The 21332-nt window shown below is 33.4% G+C and overlaps 1 protein-coding gene and 1 long non-coding RNA gene across 2 annotated transcripts; one reads left to right on the top strand and one right to left on the bottom strand.

Moving 5' to 3' along the window:
- LOC139525067 (chromo domain-containing protein cec-1-like) lies at positions 1-348 on the bottom strand. Its single transcript, XM_071320246.1, has one exon. The coding sequence runs from the start codon at positions 346-348 to the stop codon at positions 1-3; it is 348 nt and encodes a 115-aa protein (XP_071176347.1).
- Positions 349-8648: 8300 nt separating this feature from the next.
- On the top strand, positions 8649-14313 carry LOC139523553 (uncharacterized). The gene is made up of 2 exons (XR_011664640.1): positions 8649-12517; positions 13924-14313. It is a non-coding gene; the product is annotated as an uncharacterized lncRNA (long non-coding RNA).
- The last annotated feature ends 7019 nt before the right edge of the window (positions 14314-21332 follow it).

Raw genomic sequence — 21332 nt, 5'->3', positions numbered from 1 at the left:
CTATTTCTTTGTTTTACGTGCTTTTATACGTTTATTCTGATCCATACGAACTTTAAATTCGTGTCTTAATTCTGGAGGAATATTTTCTTCCGGTTCCCATGAATTGCTTGTGCTACCGAAACCTAACCATTTTATGTAATAATGCATTTTATTGTTTATACGTTTTGATTTTACTATCCGTTCTACTAGATACAGATCTGAATCATCGTTATTTCGGACATCATTTGTGTTCCGTTGTACCTGAGTATCGTTTTGTGTAGGGTCATTGGAGTCTGGCTGTGTATCCGTTCGAACAATTTCATCGTCATCCTCAGCAATTTCCTCTTCATTGTCATCATCGTCTGACATTTCGTCGTCAGTTGGAACATCTACATTGTTTGTAGGCCTGTCTTGTGGGTCGTAAAACTTCTTTAGTCTGTTGACGTTGACAAGTCCTTTAATTGGTACATCGTCAGAACAGCGCCGGAGTCTATACGTGCTTTAACCCTTAACTTCGGTTATGTAATACGGGCCTTGCCATTTATTACAAAGTTTTCGGGATAACCCAACTTCCGTTTTCTTAGTATCTAGCCATACTTTATCACGAATGTTGTAAGAAATTTCTCTTGCTCTTTTATCGTGCTGTGCTTTGTACTTCTTTTGTGCTTCGAGTGCATTTTCTCGCGCTATTGCTCTAGCTAAAACTAAGTGTTCATGTAACTTGTCTATATACTGCTTAGCGACTGGTCCGACTTTGGAGGGTTCTGTTAAAACTGTGTCAATAGGCGTTCTGCATTCTCTTCCAAATACGAGGAAATACGGAGTGTACTGTGTCGATTCAGTGCATACTGACGTGTTCATAGCATGAGCAATACTTGGTAATTTGTCTGACCAATTTAACTGGTTGGCATCAATGCATGTGCGAAGTTTTTCAGCTATTGTCTTGTTATTCCGTTCGCATGTACTGTTTGTTTGGGGTCTGTAGCTACTGGTATTTATCTTTTCGATTTCGAAGATGTTGCAAACCTCTTTCAATATATTCGACATAAAGTTTTGTCCTTTGTCTGTCAGGATCGCATCAGGCGCTGAATAACGGCATATCCACTGGTTATAAAATAGGTCAGCTACATCTTTTGCGCTTGTATTTTTCATAGGAAGTATTTCCATAAATTTTGTAAATGAATCGACTATTAGTAGAACGTGTGTGTAGTCGCCGGAACTTTTTCTAAATGGTCCTAGGATGTCCATGTGTACTCTTCTAAATACGTCCAGCACAGGAAGTGGTTGTAGTGGTGTCGGGCGCTTATGGGCGTCAGGTTTAGCTTTTTGACACTGTATACACGTCTGTACGTACTGTTGAATGTCATTGTACATACCAGGCCAATAGTATTTATATCGTATTGTATGGTAAGTACGTTCAATGCCATTGTGTCCACCGAGTAAGCTGTCATGGTATGACTTCAGGATATCGTCTCTTAGGGTTAATGGTACTGCCAATCGTTTAACTATCCTATCCGCTCTGTGACCTTTTCCTTTCGGGTAGTATAAATGAAATAATACATCTTCGTCTATAATATAATCTTGTGATTCAATAACCGTTTTTCTAGCTTGTCTGGTCTTGTCGGGTAGTTCTTTATCCAATATATATTTAATGACATCTTTGAAATTTTCATCTGTCCGTTGATCATTGACTACTTTTTCTTTTGGACTTGAGGTTATTTCGCAAATGGACGCATATGGGTCTAGCTCGATGAAACTGGATTCTGTCTGTGTTGACGATTCGACTGTAGCTGTTGTAATAGTAGCTATTTCGGTATCATATGGTCTTCTACTTAATGCATCAGCGTTACCATTAGCCGTTCCCTTTTTGTAGATTATTTCATAATCATAGCTCTGTAGGAACATGGCCCATCTTGCAAGTCGGCCTGTGATTTTCTCCTTCGTGAGCTTCTGAGTGTGTAGAAGTGCTTCATGATCTGTATATATTGTGAATTTTCGGCTAGCCAAATAAACATGATATTGTTTAACTCCTTCAACCAAAGCTAAATATTCAAGATCTCTGATACAATAGTTCTTTTCGGCTCCTCTTAATGATCGTCCACCATAAGCAATGACTTGTTCTCTGCCTTTATGATCTTTTTGTCCAAGAATGTAACCAATAGCGATCTGTGAAGCGTCCGTGTAGAGTATGAAATCTTTTGAAAAGTCTGGAAACGCAAGTATTGGAGATGAGATCAAAAGTTTCTTTATCTCTTCGAATGACTGTTGGCAGCTCTTGTCCCAAATAAATTTAGCTCCTTTCACTAGCTGTCTGTGTAACGGGTTAGCAATTTCAGAAAAACCTTTTACGAACTTCCTGTAGTAATTTGCCAGTCCTAAAAATGCTCTGACATCTGTTGTATTTTGGGGGACAGGAAATGTCTTAACTGCGTCTGTCTTGGTTGTGTCAACAGCTATTCCATCTTTGGACAAAACATGGCCTAAAAATGTTACTTCTTTTGCAGCGAAAGTACATTTTGTAGGTTTAAGTTTTAGATTGGTTTCCCGTAGCTTTTGAAATAGAGTCGTTAGGTGTTGCATATGCTCTTCGAAAGTTCTTGAAAAAACGAGTACATCATCCATGTAGACTAGTGCACTTTTCCAGTTTATACCACGTAAGGCTTCGGACATGACTAATTGAAAAGTGTGCGGACTGTTAGAAAGGCCGAATGGTAGTCGGTTAAATTCGAAGACTCCTTCGTGACATGTGAATGCGGTTTTATGTTTCGTTGCCGGATCAAGCTTTATTTGATGAAATCCATTAAACATATCGACGGTACTATAGTATTTCGCCTTCGCCTCGCCTAACATATCAACAATATCGTCCATTTGTACAATCGGGTGCACCTTTTTAGTTGTTAAAGAATTCAGGAGACGAAAATCAACACAAAACCTATACTGGGGCGTGTTGGGTGTTGACGATGCTGACTTTGGACTCTTCTTTTGGACTAAACAAATGGGACTGGCCCATTCACTTTGTGACGGTTCTATAATATTGTACTTTAACATCTCTTCGACATGTTTGCTGGCTTCTCCTTTGACGACTGGTGATTGCCTGTAGAACCTTTGTCTTACAGGTTGCGCATCGCCTGTTTCGATACGGTGGGGATGAAGATCTGTACAACCAAGTTCGGATAAATTCATAGCAAAAACGTCCCTATTTGTACCTAACATAACCATTAGTTTTTGTTTTTGTTCTTTTGTTAAATCAGAGTCAGAAAAATTGAAATTTAAACTTTTAGCTATTTCGATGTACTTTGCTTCATTATTTTTATTTTGTGTACCCTTATCTATTGAATTAATTTCTACTGTGTCATCGGTGATTTCACTTGAAATTGAGTTCTCTATAACGTCACTGAACTTGCCTATTTTTGTATTTTTCGATAACCGTACTTTTGCATTTGTAGGATTAAGGACTTGTAAAAATGTTTTATTGTTTCTTATTTGTACAAGACATGTGGCACCGACAATATTCTGTTTACCAACCAAGGCTGGGTTCGGTTCAATAATACCTAATTTAGATTTTATACTTTTGTCAACAGTTTGAACGGGGATAATGACTTCGGACCTACTGGGAATTACTTCATCGTTAACTAAAGAAATAAAGCATATGCTATTGTCATAATTATCACCATTAGTAAGGGGAACCTCGGTAATACCAGACTGGAGAACAAGGGTTTTGTCATCAAAATTGAGCCTTGCTTTTTGATTGTCTAAAAAATCTAAACCAAGAATAATAGAATGTGTAAAATTTTCAAAAATATGAAAAGTTTGTTGCATTGTTAAACGACCTATTTCTATAGGGACTTTAATTGTTCCTATTCCTCTTAAAGATGCTCCACTTGCTCCTGTTGCAAGAAGAGATGCCTTTTCAAGTGTAACCTTCTTATGCAAGTTTGCATAATAAAAATCTGCCGAAATTGCGCTAATAGTAGCTCCCGAATCAACCATAGCCATACCAGAATGATTTGCAACCCGAATTTTAATTAAATTTGATGCTTTTGTGTTATTTAAACCTGTTGCCGAAATGAATTTTGTTGGTTGCGCCGAAAAATGTTTTGGTTTTGATCTACACATTTTTGCTTTGTGGCCTATGGATTTGCATTTATTACATTTTATTCTAATAAAGCGACATTGAGATGGTATATGGTCACACTCACCGCATCTGTGGCATGGATTACGTCTGCGTTGTCGTCTTGGCGTTCTGTGACGATGTTGAACTTTGCGATCATCAAGAAGTGGTTCCACCATTGTCTGACTTGCAGTTGGTTGTTGAAATGCTTCGCTGTTTACGGCACTAATTTGTTGTAGCAACTTCTCCATTTCTGGTTGCAGTTTTGTGACGATATTATCCTGCATTCTCTTCTGGTCTTCCTCTTGTAGACATTTTGATGTCGCTTCTACTGAACGCAATCGAGTTTCTGCTTCTGCCGCTGTCTCTGGCCATTTACCGAAGGCCATTTGTCGCATAAGCTCAGGTTTACATTCATTCCGGAGTTTCCATAAAGTAAATTGTTCTCCATAATCGTGGTTTTCAGATAAAACATGAAGCCGGTTAATATAGTCTGACACTTTTTCATCTTCGCGTTGAGAAAGGTTTATTAAATCAGTACTAGTTTGAAAATTTTGTCCTGAAGAAAATTCGTATTTCTTTAAAAACTCGCTCTTTAAATTGTTTTGACTTTTTGTTACATCCTCTGACAGTTTATTATACCATATCTGTGCGTTTTCTTCTAGAAATAGTGGAAATGCATTACAAAGTTTAGATTCATCGTAATATAGCGAAACAAAGTTTTCAAATAATTTCCACCAACGACTTGGGTTTTCGGTAAAGTCACCTTTGAATTTAGCTAATAATTTAGTAGGGTCCATTTTGAAATCAGTTGTACAGATCTATATTTACATTAAAAGTTCATCATAGTTGTGATAGGAATAAGTCCAATGGAAACGGAAAACACATTTTTCTCCTCTTTCGTCGTTTCATTTCCTCGATAAAATTTTGTAACTAGCACTTATATATAACGAAATTTTGTTAATTTTAAAAGTACATTTTCTCACTCGCTTGGCTTTTGAGGTACACTTCTGAGATCACGGGTACTATTCCACCACTTATGACCAGGTTGTTGGTCACCTCTGTCATATTAATTAGTTTCTGGGGGAAACTAGCGGTAGCTGAGATAAAGTCCAAGTCGCTGGAAAGTTTACATATTTATTTCACATCCATATATTTCAAATATAAAAACATAACTGAATAACAACATAAAAAAAAATATAAAATACAAATTCAAAAGACTGATTGACATACGGAGAATGAACCAATCAAATATCTTTTTATTAAATAATATCAATTAGCGTTTTGCCGAAAGCGGGGATTAAGGATTAAAACATGCTTCGTATAAGTTTGTCAAGAATGGCTTTCGGCAGTTTTCACTTAGTGTCAATTTATCTATATTCTTTGTTACAGAACCTTTTATCATAAAGACGGATATAAATCTTTGATAATTAATCTGAATAAAAGGATTATAGTTAGGTGTAAAATACAAGTAACTTTGGAATAGCGTAAAATACAATAAACTAATAAATTATTAAAACGTAATGAGGACTCGGAATAATTGATAAAAAGCAAATATTATAAAAATATACAAAATCCTAAATATGAACTTTGAACGAACAATTGTCGGGTCATATTTATATAATAGTAAGAGTTCAGGGTATACATTCGATAACTAACATATTTTATAATTTTGTAATTTTTGTTTTGATAAAATCAGAGACATATAATACATGTATTGAGACATATATAATACATGTGTCTCTGAAAAAATCAAACCATCTTTAAAGAAGTTATTTCAGTTTGAATCGACTGTCTTTTGCATTAGAATTCCAAAACGTTAATGTTATTTACAAATGCCAAAACCTGCAAGAAAGAAACATTTATATTCGGTGATTTTTACACTAAACGTTTTCGTAATTTGTTTTAAAAATATTAAAAAGTACATGTACATCGTTTTTTCAAGATTTGTATAGTAACTGGTTTAATTAAGTCCCCTTGATGAAATTTAAATTGCGAGACGCTAATTAATAAACTATGATCTATCTATCGGCATGCGTCGTTATTTGGGATACGTCACGGATGACCGATGGTCATATTCAATACGATATACCAATCATCATTTGAATTTTGGCAATTAATCTTTAATAATTAGGACTAATTGGTGATGGCAGAGAATAAGTCGCTGGTGATGGTTAAAAACATAAAGAAGTAAACTTTGCAAAAAAAAAGGTTTCCTCGGAAAAAATTATGAAATTATATGAATATGCTAAATAATTTTTTTTTCCGAAATAATAATTAAAGACGTTTAGAAATAACAAATTTTCACAGTTGGGAAATTTTCAATTCAAGTTATTTCATTTTGAAAACGTTGAAAAATATAGATCTTATTATATGTTAAATGTGGGCCGCTTGGAGATCAACTTGTGAAACCCTGCATAATTAGGGTTTGTCTACTTTCGTCTTTTTATATTACCAAACATTCTATAATCAAGGATTTGTACAAGGCCTTGTTATAATGAATATTATCGCCAATATCACCATAATTAAATAAAGAACAGATACAATATTCGCCTAAAGAGTTTGCCATCTAACAATTCAAAATGAAATGTTGAGTCGAAACTGAGGTACCAAATCTATAAAAAGAATCACTATTTTAGTCGAAATTAAACTGTATATAATATTCTTTTTTTCAAAACTCCTGAAATAATTTAACATTAACTATAGAGAGCTTACATATGCAAATCTGTTTAAAAGTATGTGAGCGTAAATAAAATTTGTTTATTACCCCCCCCCCCCCTTTTTTTCCTTCTATAAAATTTAATTGTAAACGATTTTCGTTCTTAATTTGTGTTTGCTCATTAACTGGGGTTCATGCTGTCAAAAAAAAAATGTCTCCTTGTGTAAAAGTTATTGATAAGAAAAAAATGAAGCTTCCAGAAGAATAACGGTACGTCTAAACACCGCTTGAAGGACCTCCTGATTTCACTCATGACATACGAAGTGCACTCAGGACCCTTTATAGTCATCGCACACAGGATGGATGCATATATTCTTTATACGCTTCTTATTTTAGAGTTAAATTTGGTAGAATTTGTAATTCTTAGAAAATAATAAGGGCACGTGTCACTGATTACACAACTACTGAGCCATGAATTATCCAATCAACAAAATTAATTGGATTATCTTTATTGTTGTTTTATACATTGTGTTGTTAGTACAGTGTGACCATGCGGAAAGTAATATTGTGACGTCTAGAATGAATATCACGATGTTTTAAGATTTTCGTCTTTTATTAAAATTTCGTTCCATAAATTTTTAAGTTTTATTCTTAATTTTATTATCATGTCCTGGACCAGTAATTAATTCTTTGCACGAGTTTGAAAAGGGAAATAATTATAAATGTTCATACTTTAAAAGAATTTATATTAATTAAAGTTGTGTATAAGGAATCCGTTCTAAACGGTAAAAGCCGTACTTTTCAAACAATCAAACTCATATACATGTAGTTAGATGTTATTTCTCATTTTTATCGAACTTGTCCAGGAATTTTATTTTTGAGTTATACGAATATTTTAAGAAATCCGTTTTTATTAAGTTTTTTTTCTCTAATTAAAGTCGTTTTGTCCAGTTTCACAAGCCTGAAACGAATTTCAATGCGAAAATAAATTCTGAAAATGAACTTGTCTCCGTTTTCGTCTCCGTTTTTTGAAAATTATGATATTTTGGGTATAATTATTTCTAAAAAATATGTAAGTTAGATTGTAGTAGCGAGAAATTTTAAAAAAGAAGATGTGGTATGATTGCTAATGAGACAACTATCCACAAAAGACCAAACTGACACAAACATTAACAAAGAAAGACTATTTCGAAGACAGTTTATTGACACGAAATCCGTTCAAACCACGACTAAGTCTTCGTGCACAGATTTCCGTTAAGGTTAAACTGAATATTGTACATAATTGTCTTCTCTTGTATAATGGTTTGTTGAGAATAAAGATATACAAGTGTAATAAAATTTGATATTCAGTCAACATTGTGTTTGTTTAAAAACTTGATTTAGAGAGAGAGATAGAGAAAAGAATCACACTGAAAAACAAAAATCGAACTTGTTACAGAAAAAAAACCGCAACTATAAAATAATTTTCTTTATTCGTGAACTGCAAAACACAACAAATTAATTTACCCGTCATCATGAAAAATAAACTGAAAAAGCACATCGAATGAGATATATGTTTTATTTTTTCTATATGCAAATTCATGTTAAAGGTAAAACTGAACTAAACAATACAATTCCTAAAAAACAATAAAGATAATCCAATCAATTTTGTTGATTGGATAATTCATGGCTCAGTAGTTGTGTAATCAGTGACACGTGCCCTCATTATTTTATAAGAATTAACATATCTATCTAAGTTCGATTCAGGCGCGGATCCAGAGGGGGGAGGGGGGTTCCGGGGGGGTTGGGGGGTTGGAACCCCCCTTTTTTTGGCCGATCAATGCATTTGAATGGGGACATGTAGTTGAACCCCCCCCCTTTTTTTGACCTGGGTTAGGACCCCCCCCCCCCCCCTTTTTAAAATGGCTGGATCCGCCCCTGCGATTTCAACTTCTACCAAAATTTAACTCTAAAATAAGAAGCGTATAACGAATATAAACATCCATCATGTGTGCAGATATGATTACGGTAATGGGTCCTGAGTGCACTTTGTATGTCCTGAGTGCACTCAGGAGGTCCTGAGCGGTTGTTTAGACGTACCCGAAGAATAAATCATTTCCTGAACCTAAAATACATTTATCTGTAATTAAAGAAAATTCGCCTAAAACATTCTCTCATATATTTAAACAATTAATTGTAAAATAATTAATTCAACGTCGGACTTTCTGTCTGTTTACTAATACTTTTCTTGTTCAGTTTAGTTTATACCCATAATAGATGAACGGAAATAAGTACTTTTTTTAGGAAAATTTACAATTAGATGAACGGAATTAAGTACTTTTTAGGAAAATTTACAACTCAAATTTTCAAAAACAAAATTCTACACTTTTTACCTGGATGTTTTTCTCTGTCTCGAAGCCGCAACCTTTGACCCCGTATCAAACGTAGCGACCAACACCTCACATGACGTATTCTCGATGTTGAGGTATTGACAATATACAATCACATTTATCAATCACATTTATCAATATACAGCAAGTAAGTAATTTGGTGTTGAATGCCAGTAGATCAGAATTTGTTAATTGAACTTTACCTGTTTAAGGGGCACTAGCTGCCAAATTCATGTTCTTCATCGATTTTAATAAAATTCACATAACGTGTATATAGTGTTGAATTGTTTATTAAAATGTTGCGCACAATCTTGGCTGATATGCATAAAACCATTATATTTCATGACACTGCATGAAAAAGAAATTGACTTATCGCATAATACCAGAACCAGAGACATATATATTGTATCTAATATCTCTGCCAGAACTAAAAAATAAACTACAGTAAGTCCACATACACATAAGAGGGTATGGATGTGAATTAACAGAATAGAGAACAAAGGACAAAGAAAAAAAAGGAATAAAGAATAGTGAAAGAAAGAGAATAATGGAAAAAAGTGTAAGTTATTAAAAATATAACTAAAACAAGAATGTGTCCCCAGTACACGGATGCCCCACTCGCACTATCATTTTCTATGTTCAGTGGACCGTGAAATTGGGGTAAGAACTCTAATTTGACATTAAAATTAGAAAGATCATACCATAAGGAACATATATACTAAGTTTCAGGTTGATTGGACTTCAACTTCATCAAAAACTACCTCGACCAAAAACTTTAACCTGAAACAGGACGAACGAACGGACGAACGAACGGAGGCACAGACCAGAAAACATAATGCCCCTCTACTATCGTAGGTGGGGCATAAAAAGAAGACAGAAAAAAAGACACCCCTCCGAGACGAGCCTTACATGCACTGTTATTACCCAAGGTTAATTTTACGGCGGCTCATTTTATTTTGGCTTAGAAATAAACATAATTGACAAGTTTCCTTCCCCTGCATTCTCGATCCCACATGTAAATAGCACGGTGATTTCAAAAAGACATTGATACAGCATTACAACACTTGCCGTCAGTATTTGAATATATTGATTAAGAAGGTATAGAAGATTAATGCACGCACACTATTATCCACCACTGGCCTAAATAGTTAGTCCGCAAACAACGAGGGTCATAAAAACCCAGCACTTTGAACACAGCCACCGGCATGGTGTGAATCTGAAAGCTTCCCACTATCCATTTCTACCCATAGAAAACTTTTGCCTTTCATTTATCAAAAATGAAATATGTTGATATTAATGGTATATAAGAATTATTGGGGAATTCAAACCATTCCTATTGTAAGTGATAAAACTAAATTTATATCAGGGTGATTGAAATGAGGAAAAAAAAGGGGGAATCAGGAGTTCAGGGCCCCCTGTTTGGGAAAAGAATTGGTTGATTATATATGGAATCACTGAGTCATGGCAGGAGCAGGCCCCTCTTAGGCAGTCGGTGGGCCCCACTTATGAAAAATTCTGGATCCACCACTGTGGTCATGGTGGTCTTCAGTTGTATTATCTTTTAAAAAAAAAATTACACCTGTATAGTGTATATTCTTTAGTGTAAATCAAGGGAAAATACTGTGAACTATCTGTGCATTGGAGCTTATTAAAAGGTATTTCGGGGGGAAGAAAGAAGGGAGGGTGAGTCCATGGGAGGTAATCCCCACCCCTTTCAATTTGAGAATATGCTATTATCTTGTAAACGGTCCAGATCCCCATCCCTAAACCATATATATTCTTGAATGGGACGATAAAACAAATCAAATGAAATTAAAAGGAGGTCTTTGGGGGTTATCCCACTCTGTTCAATTTGAGAATGTGCTATTATCTTGTGAACGATCCAGATCCCCACCCCTAAACCATATATATTCTTGTTGGGGACAATAAAATTAATAATGAAATAAAATAAAAGTGAAGTCCCACCCCCTCTAGTTTGAAAACTTGTAAACGGTCAAGATCCCCACCCCTAAACCATATTTATATATTCTTGTATCATGTGTATAGAACAATAAAACAAATCAAAGGAAATATAGGGAGAGTCCATGGGGTTCACCCCCACCCCCACATGTTTGAGAAACTTTTAAATGTTTGAGATCCCCTGTCATCCAGTGGTTAGGTGAAAAAATTTCAGGATCCCTGATCCCCACCGTCAAACCATATATATTCTTGTATGAGACAATAAAACAAATCAAATGAATATAGGATCATCCCCTTTGTCTTGGGTTGGGAACCCCCCTTTTTAAAATGGCTGGATCCGCCCCGGCATACCATCTAGCTAGCTATAAAGGCTTTAAAAATATGAAATCAAACAAGGAAATTAACAGTGTAGGCAACTGTTTTGAATTTAAAAAAAAGTCTTTTACATATATATAACAATGTTAAATTTTTTGTGCATTTATTTTTGCTTATCGTATTTTCAATAATAGACAAAATTGCATGATTGAATATTGTAATTTAAGAAAAATCAGCATACATGATATAAAATGGGAAGTGGAAACTAGGAATTTGACAAAGAGACAACAACCCAATCAAAGAGCAGACAACGGCCGAAGGTCACCTATGGGTCACCTATGGGTCTTCAATGCAGTGAGAAAAATTCGGCACTGGTCTTCAGCTATATATAATATACTATACATATGTGATGCTCCTGTAGCGCAGTTACTGCGTCTGAGTTTGATTAATAAAGTTTGAAGTTTGAGAGCTCATAAATATGTATCAGAAATGAAAACGAGATACAGCTTTCAGTTGTATTAATAAAAACCTCACAATAAGTTCTGAATATCAGAATATACAGTATTGCAAGATTCTCTCAAAATGTACACATAGAGCTGAAAAACTGTCAGTGACTGTAAAATTAATCATGCTTACATTAAAGTCCATGGAGTCCATCTTAATATGCATACTCTCGTACAAAGGAATATAAGTATGCAATAGACATCAAGTTTTCAAAAATAAGAGTATCTATGCCATTAATTTACGACAAGATCTTAATCAAGTAATAATTTCGGTTTGTTTAAATATTTCGGAGGTTAGTATGACCTCCTCTTTGGTGATGATGTTTTCGTTTTAAAGTTGGGAAAATTGTTTGTACATGTACCAACAAAAATAAAAACACAAATTCAATCTAGAATTATGTTTTTATCATTTTTTTATGTTTAGGTTGTCAGCAAGATGAAAAGGACAAGTATGCAGTTCAAAATTCAAATGTGGATAGGTTGAGGTTCTAGGTCTTACCTTTGCAGATTTTCATATTTTGCATGAATGAATTCAAAGGTTATATGATGGACAGCAGAGAAAGAAAAAAACAACTTTTCAATTATCCTGCTCCTGGATAAATGTAAAACATCTTGTTTTTCGGTAAGTTTTATGCTCTGTTTTGATAGTGTTAGTGCATTCATCTTTCCAGTCTTTCCTCTAAATTGTAAGTTTTTGGTGAGTGTTCACCATGAATTTCAGTAAGTAACTTGTGGATTTACATGTATATACTCAAAATTTAGTACTAATATGAATGGGATTTTAGCATGACATCCTGCCAAATGCTTGTTAATCATGTTTATGTTCCAGAACAAACAAGTATTTGGACTGTACGCATACAGTCTGCCCAATTTTAAGAAGTTGGTCAAGTTTATTACAAACAAATGTACAGTACAGATCAACATAACTGAAATCTTTAATAGATTAATACAAAAAGTTTAATTGCAGTTAAAATAAAAACACAGGTTTGGTTGAGCTGGTACCAGACAGTACAAGTATACTTAAATGGTCTGACTGTACACATATGGTGGGACTGTAAGTTCTGGACCATAAAAGTAAGATCCGAATACTGATATGGTCTGGAACATTTATACATGTCTTAAAATTAATATCAAACACATATGTTTTTGAACTTGGTAATAAGTTATGTGATAGAACTATAATGTTTTGGGATATCAAAATCAAAAATATCCCATTTTTACTTTTAATAAAGAAGAAGATTATTGATGTATGTTTAAATGTATATTAAAATGAGACAGCAAGCCAACAACACAAAAAAAAAGGATAAAACATACATATTTTGTTTGTATCAATGTTATAATTTCCAATATGTTCAAGGTATTTTTTCATTGAAATAAAACACAAATTGAAATCTGTCTGAACTTCAAAAGCTTAAAGAAATATTGTTTCTGTTGTCTGCATTTTGTATAATATATTGCAAATTCTTGTGAATAATGGAATGTTATTATAGTTGTCTAAAGTTTTAACTTTTAACATTGTTCTTTATACTGTAAAATTCATAAATTATTGAGTGCATTTATTATTGCGATTCTGTCATTTTAGACTTAAATGCGATTTTAAATTTTACGATTTTGAAAAATCCTGTTTAATCCATATAAAATATTTCATAATACGAGTTTAAATTATTGCGTTTACAACTCTGTTGCATTTTTCGCAATAAAAAAAAACTTGCATTAATTCTGAATTTACAGTATATATATATATTATGTATATAACTTGGGAAAATACCCAAATTTTATAAAGAAGAATAAATTAATTGATTGTTATATGGTATTAGAATAGGAAGATGTGGTATATTGCTAATTTGACAACCCTCCATCAGAGACCAAAGGATGTAGGCCGTTAGCAACTGATGACACTGGACAACCTTTAACAATCAGTAAAATCCATACCGCATAGCTATTTTTATTGAAAATCATATTATTGCTACATGTATGAAAACAATTTTGTATAATCCATTACTTTAGATTTTATTGGTTCTTTTTCAGAAGGATTGAAATTCACCACCTAAAATAAATGGAGAAAACATAGAAACAAGACCAGAATAAATTCAAAGAAAAAAGTTGGATCAGTTATTATTTTCATCACTCAGTCAATGATTTGAAGTTCTTTTAAATTCAAAAAAATATTGAAACCACAATAATGTCAAAGTTCTGTGCTGAATGTCCAAAAAGTGGACTATACCATCAAACAATGCTGGATGATAAGAAACTATTAATGTTTTGTGTTGAGGGATATTGTGAAAAAAATAGATTTACTTAAATAGCTACTAGTATGTTAAGCCTAACAATAGAGTTTTTATTGATTTCAAATGGCAAATAATTGTGTTTCAAGAAAGTATTCTATAATTCATGAATAAACATATATTGATACTTACATTATCTGCTTTGTTGTTTAAAAGTTTAGTTTTGAACAGTTAAAGAACAATATGCTAAATCAACATTTCCCAAGAAAAAAAGATATTCAATTAAAAAGATTCATCTTATAATAATTTACTACCAAATAGAATACATTGTAACATACACATTACTGTTTATTTATATCTATATATTTACAATTAGAATCCCATAGGATTTTAATTTGTCCCATGGGATATTAAAAATCCCATGGGATAATAAAAATCCCATGGGATTTTTTTTGTCCCATGGGACAACAAATATCCCATGGGACTACAATAATCCCATGGGACAAAAAAAAATCCCATGGGATTTAACCAAAATCCCATGGGATAATGGTAAATCCCATGGGATTTTGCCCTGTCCCATGGGATATTGAAAATCCCATGTTTTTATAATTCAAATTGCAAAATAAATATGAAAGTAACTGTAGAAATCCAATGAAATTATTGAATCCCATGTAATTCTGCACATTTTGGTTATATACATGATATTGTAGCTCTTGTTTGAGGCGGCGGCGGATTTGCAAATGAGTGTTTTGCAAATTAAAAGTGTCCAGTGTTCGAAAAATAAAAAAAGATGGATTACATTTACCTTGACGACTTCAAATAAGACAACAAATGTGATTCTCTCAATCGTGCCTTGTTTTTATACATGTATTTCTCTCTAATTAACAGATGTGACAGTAACTTGACCTTTCAAAGTCAATTTTTCGCTTTTCAACATTTGAAAAACACCATAAGGATATATTTATATGTACTAATTAGTATTATCGTGGACATCTAGTCCTTCATTAATGGTTATGGCATTTATACATTAACCATAGAATTTTATAGTTAAAAGAATAGGTGATGATGGTAATTTTTCACGACCTTAACTGGCTTTACAGCCCTCGCACGGTTTGTAAAGGAATAGCACAAAATTAAGCAGATTTTTATCAAAAAGAACAAATAATTGCCTGCTGTTGTAATGCTTAGCATTGTTATCGCTGGTATCTTATTACTTTGTAAATTTCATCAACAACAGCAGTAATTTGTATATTTTTGGTTTTTGTTTTGATTGTATTATCCCCATTGAAGATTTTCAGTTTATATGAGAAATTAAGATGATTATTTTTAAAATTTATTCCATTCTGTTAGATATTATTAATTATTTTGAACTATGCAGGACATTTGTTAAATCGTTAATTTGCGGGAAAATTATGCCAAAGATTTTCAGTTTCACAATACTATTAATCAAAGGCAGATAGATTAACTGAATATTATTTTTTTTAAAGAGGTCGACCATTTTTTCTAAAAAAGATTTTTTTTTATATATTTTGCATTGTATTTAAAACAAAGACTCGTCCAGTTGGAGACTTTATAATGTGTGTGATTATGATATTGTGTAATTCTGCAAATTGTGACTTGGGAGATAGCAATCGCACAATGAAATTACGACTCAGTTCATATGTATTAGTGTAGTACAAAGCATAAGTGTTAATTAAATTTGCCGTAAAATGCTAAAAGAGAGAGTAAATATGCCAAATTGATTATTATACTCACAAGTCGAAAACGAACAGACACTCATACCAAATTTTCTTTTTTATGTTGACATTGCAATGACAAATACTAAAAAACAACCAAAACGAACAACAGCCCGGGCAAACATACCACAAGCAGCCATTAATAACTCTTATACGAACGGCGAAATTATACCACTATACACACAATTAATCAAATGTGAAGGCTCTCAAATACATATGTTTTAAATGCATCTGTTTAGTATACCCTAAAGGACTACGATTCATTGAAATTGGTGATGTTGTTCATCATACCTCTGTATTAATTATAATTTTAAAAAAAAGATGCAAAATTGCAAATGTCCATTTTATTTCAGGTTTCTTGTTTCACTCTTATAAATCGCAGTTATGGCTAGATTCATAAAGACCCGCACCACTTACATACTACAAAATAAAATTTATGTAAGATTAACAGGAATTTCTCGACTACAGCTTTTCTTCTTATAATCAATTTTTTTTGCCTATAAATCTATACCAATAGATTTAAATTATTTTTATTTGCTAGAGTTTTTGTTTAGGTATAAGCAATTTACTAGATTTTATTCCGATACAGGTATTTCTCACAAAAGCTTATTAATAGTATAACTCTATTGGGCAGCTTTTGATTCTTTGTTTCTTATTATGGCGCTTCTGTATGGAAGTTTTATTATACATCTTATTATTGACTATCCAAAATTTTATTCTGAAGCGTTCGTGGTGTAAGTTACTCCATATAACCGTGTTGTGCACAGATTACTGATATTAATTTCAACGCTATCAGGTAATCATATTCCTGACCAAAATTTTGGCACATATTCAATATTAAAGTTTACTTGATTTTGTTTAACGGAGAACGGAATGCATGCACTCAGAAATGCTTCAATAGAAGTTTATTTCTAACTTTGTTGTAAATCATTACATTTAAGTAAATGATATTAACTAATAATAGAAACATCTCACACGAATATATAATTTCATTTTTGTAATTGCCACTGTGATTATTTTTTCTAAATTATATACATTTTGGATAATTGACCAATCATTGCTTTTGAAGTTAGCTACTATATCGTGTTAAAAGGTCAGTTCATAGGGGCTTACAACTTTAAAAATTAATTTGCAACTATTAATAACCTCAAAGCAACTTCATCAAAAAGTGTATAATACATGATTAAATCAATTCGTACACATTTGTTACAGATTTGATTTAAAACATTTTGGCATTAAAGTTAAAAGTACAATATAATGTTTAAATTACTGTTGTTTTTTGTAAACCTTCTGATAAAAAAGGACCTCCTGTTAAGTCAGGTGTCCCATGGTAATTATTTTGCACTACTACTGGTCGTTTGCCCTTGTACTCATATGAAGCAGAATACAGACACAGCACTGCTGGTGGAGATTTATTTCCCCGAGGGTATCACAAGCCCAGTAGTCAGCACTTTTTGTGCTGACATGAATTATCATTGATATTGTTATATCTATAAATTAACTGTTTACAAAATTACTAAGGCTTTTCTACCTCAGACATAGATTACCTTAGCTGTATTTGGCAACACTTTTAGGAATTTTGGATCTCAATGCTCTTCAACTTCGTACTTTATTTGGCTTTTTTCAACATTTTTGGATTTGAGCGTCACTGATGAGTCTTTTGTAGACGAAACGCGCGTCTGGCGTATATATAAAATTTAGTCCTGGTATCTATGATGAGTTTATTCACAAAGACAAAAGTACAAAAAGAATTTAAAAGCTGTTGAATTTCTTTTCAGATATATAGATTATGTCCTGTCATCCAATGACCTACATTTCATTAGGTTTGCTTCTCATATCTCCTAGCTAACTTAATTCTAAGGATATAATGAATGTAGAATGTCTGCTTCCGATTTTGTTCCCAATATGGACATAGATTGATAACTTAAAACTAGAATACATGACAAACGTAATGCGTTTACGTTTCCGGTTGTGACATTTCCATTTCTAAGCAGTTACATACCCTCTGATACGTGTATGGCGTGATCATGTTTAAGGTAGCACAATGCAAAGGTTTTTTTCACTCCCAACAGACAACTTTAAACTGGTGTAGTTTATTTCATACTTCTTTAAATTTAAAAAGAAGAAAGATTAATCTTTAAAATTGTGATAATTTCATTTGACATAGTTATTACATAATTAATTGTTATGTAATTAGTTGCTATACTGTGAATGGATTTTACTTTTTTGTTATTCACAGCATCCCAAAATTATAGATTCTTGGACAACACAGTTTGACCTCCAAATCCATGTCTCAGATTTCCAAAAACATCAAAAGAACAAATGTTATGTCCAATTGAATTTAGTGATCTCTTATAAATTGATGTCGCAAACTTCATTGAAGGTTTATGAGTGAATGAAATACTACAGGAGAAATTTGAGACACCATTTTGTAGGTCAAACTGTGTTGCACAAGAATGTATTAATTATGTCATAATGTAATTATCACAATTTGAAAGATTAATCTTTCTTCTTTCTTTTGATACCTCATTTTTAGCTCACCTGGCCCGAAGGGCCAAGTGAGCTATTCCCATCACTTTGCGTCCGGCGTCCGTCGTCGTCGTCCGTCGTCCGGCGTCCGTCGTCCGTCGTCCGTCGTCGTCGTCCGTCGTCGTTAACTTTTACAAAAATCTTCTCCTCTGAAACTACTGGGCCAAATCAAACCAAACTTGGCCACAATCATTATTGGGGTATCTAGTTTAAAAAATGTGTGGCGTGACCCGGTCAACCAACCAAGATGGCTGCCACGGCTAAAAATAGAACATAGGGGTAAAATGCAGTTTTTGGCTTATAACTCAAAAACCAAAGCATTTAGAGCAAATCTGACAGGGGGTAAAAATGTTTATCAGGTCAAGATCTATCTGCCCTGAAATTTTCAGATGAATCGGTCAATCGGTTGTTGGGTTGTTGCCCCTGAATTGGTAATTTTGAGGAAATTTTACTGTTTTTTGTTATTATCTTGAATATTATTATAGATAGAGATAAACTGTAAACAGCAATAATGTTCAGCAAAGTAAGATCTACAAATAAGTCTACATGACCAAAATGGTCAGTTGACCCGTTTAGGAGTTATTGCCCTTTATAGTCAATTTTTAACCATTTTTCGTAAATTAAAGTAATCTTTTACAAAAATCTTCTCCTCTGAAACTACTGGGCCAAATTAATTCAAACTTGGCCACAATCATCTTTGGGGTATCTAGTTTAAAAAATGTGTGGCGTGACCTGGTCAACCAACCAAGATGGCCGCCACCGCTAAAAATAGAACATAGGGGTAAAATGCAGTTTTTGGCTTATAACTCAAAAAACAAAGCATTTTGAGGAAATCTGACATGGGATAAAAATGTTTATCAGGTCAAGATCTATCTTCTCTGAAATTTTCAGATGAATCGGTCAATGGGTTGTTGGGTTGCTGCCCCTGAATTGGTAATTTTGAGGAAATTTTGCTGTTTTTGGTTATTATCTTGAATATTATTATAGATAGAGATAAACTGTAAACAGCAATAATGTTCAGCAAAGTAAGATCTACAAATAAGTCAACATGACCAAAATGGTCAGTTGACCGGTTTAGGAGTTATTGCCCTTTATAGTCAATTTTTAACCATCTTTCGTAAATTAAAGTAATCTTTTACAAAAAGCTTCTCCTCTGAAACTACTGGGTTAAATTAATTCAAACTTGGCCACAATCATCTTTCGAGTATCTAGTTTAAAAAATGTGTGGCGTGACCTGGTCAACCAACCAAGATGGCCGCCACCGCTAAAAATAGAACATAGGGGTAAAATGCAGTTTTTGGCTTATAACTCAAAAACCAAAGCATTTTGAGGAAATCTGACATGGGGATATAAATGTTTATCAGGTCAAGATCTATCTGCCCTGAAATTTTCAGATGAATCGGTCAATCGGTTGTTGGGTTGCTGCCCCTGAATTGGTAATTTTGAGGAAATTTTGCTGTTTTTTGTTATTATCTTGAATATTATTATAAATAGAGATAAATTGTAAACAGCAATAATGTTCAGCAAAGTAAGATCTACAAATAAGTCAGCATGACCAAAATGGTCAGTTGACCCGTTTAGGAGTTATTGCCCTTTATAGTCAATCTTTAACCATTTTTCATAAATCTAAGTAATCTTTTACAAAATCTCCACTGAAACTACTAGGCCACAATCATCTTTGGGGTATCTAGTTTGAAAAATGTGTCCGATGACCTGGCCATTCAACCAAGATGGCCGCCACGGCTAAAAATAGAACATAGGGGTAAAATGCAGTTTCTGGCTTATAACTATGAAACCAAAGCATCTAGAGCAAATCTGACAAGAAGTTAAATTGTTAATCAAGTCAATATCTATCTGCCCTGAATTTTTCAGATGAATTGGACAACTGGTTGTTGGGTTGCTGCCCTCCAATTGGTAATTTTTAAAGAAATTTTGCCGTTTTTGGTTATCTTGAATACTATTATAGATAGCGATAATTTGTAAACAGCAATAATGTTCAGCAAAGTAAGATCTACAAATAAGTCAACATGACCTAAATGGTCAATTGACCCCTTAAGGAGTTATTGCCCTTTATAGTCAATTTTTAAGAATTTTCATTAATTTGGTAAATTTATGTAAATTTTTACCAAATATAGTTCTCTGTTACTAATGGGCAAAGTTCATTATAGATATAATTGTAAGAAGCAAAATCGTTCAGTAAAGTAAGAACTTCAAACACATCACCATCACCAAAATACAATTTTGTCATGAATCCATTTGTGTCCTTTGTTTAATATGCACATAGACCAAGGTGAGCGACACAGGCTCTTTAGAGCCTCTAGTTAAAATTTAAAGAAGGATGAGAGGAATTACATCAGTTTAGAGTTGTCTGATTTGTCAGTAACTGTCGTGTTTATCAATACTTTGAGGAATTTGTTAACATAAGTTTGCACCTAACACAAAAACATCTCCAAGAAAGTAATGAGAACAACTGAAACCAACAATACGTAGGTTTCAAGGTCCCAAATTGGTTAATGGATTCGTTGTATCGTTGTTTCAACTACTAGCAACATGTTGTTTTTCAGTCTAAGATCTTTGACTACAGTAAAGTCGTCAATTGCTTCTTTATAATTTTACCTATTGGGTTTTATTACCGATTATGAGATTTAGACTGATGCTCAGTAGTTTAACTTTTTTTAAACACCATGCGAATCCCTCAAGTTGTGTTTACGGGGTTTGTAATAACATGAGCAACACGACGGGTGCCACATGTGGTTCGGGATTTGCTTTCCCTTCAGGAGCACCTGAGATCACTTCCAGTTTTAGTGGGGTTCGTGTTGCTTAATCTGTAGTTTTCTATGTTATGTCTTGTGTACTATTATTTATCTGTTTGTCTTTTCATTTTAAGCCACATCGTTGTCAGTTTATTATCAATTTATGAGTTTGACTGTCCCTCTGGTGTCTTTCG

The sequence above is a fragment of the Mytilus edulis genome, chromosome 5, assembly GCF_963676685.1.
Source record: "Mytilus edulis chromosome 5, xbMytEdul2.2, whole genome shotgun sequence".
NCBI lineage: Eukaryota > Metazoa > Mollusca > Bivalvia > Mytilida > Mytilidae > Mytilus > Mytilus edulis.
The sequence above is the reverse complement of the archived record's forward strand: the minus strand, read 5'-3'. Positions and strand labels throughout refer to the sequence as shown.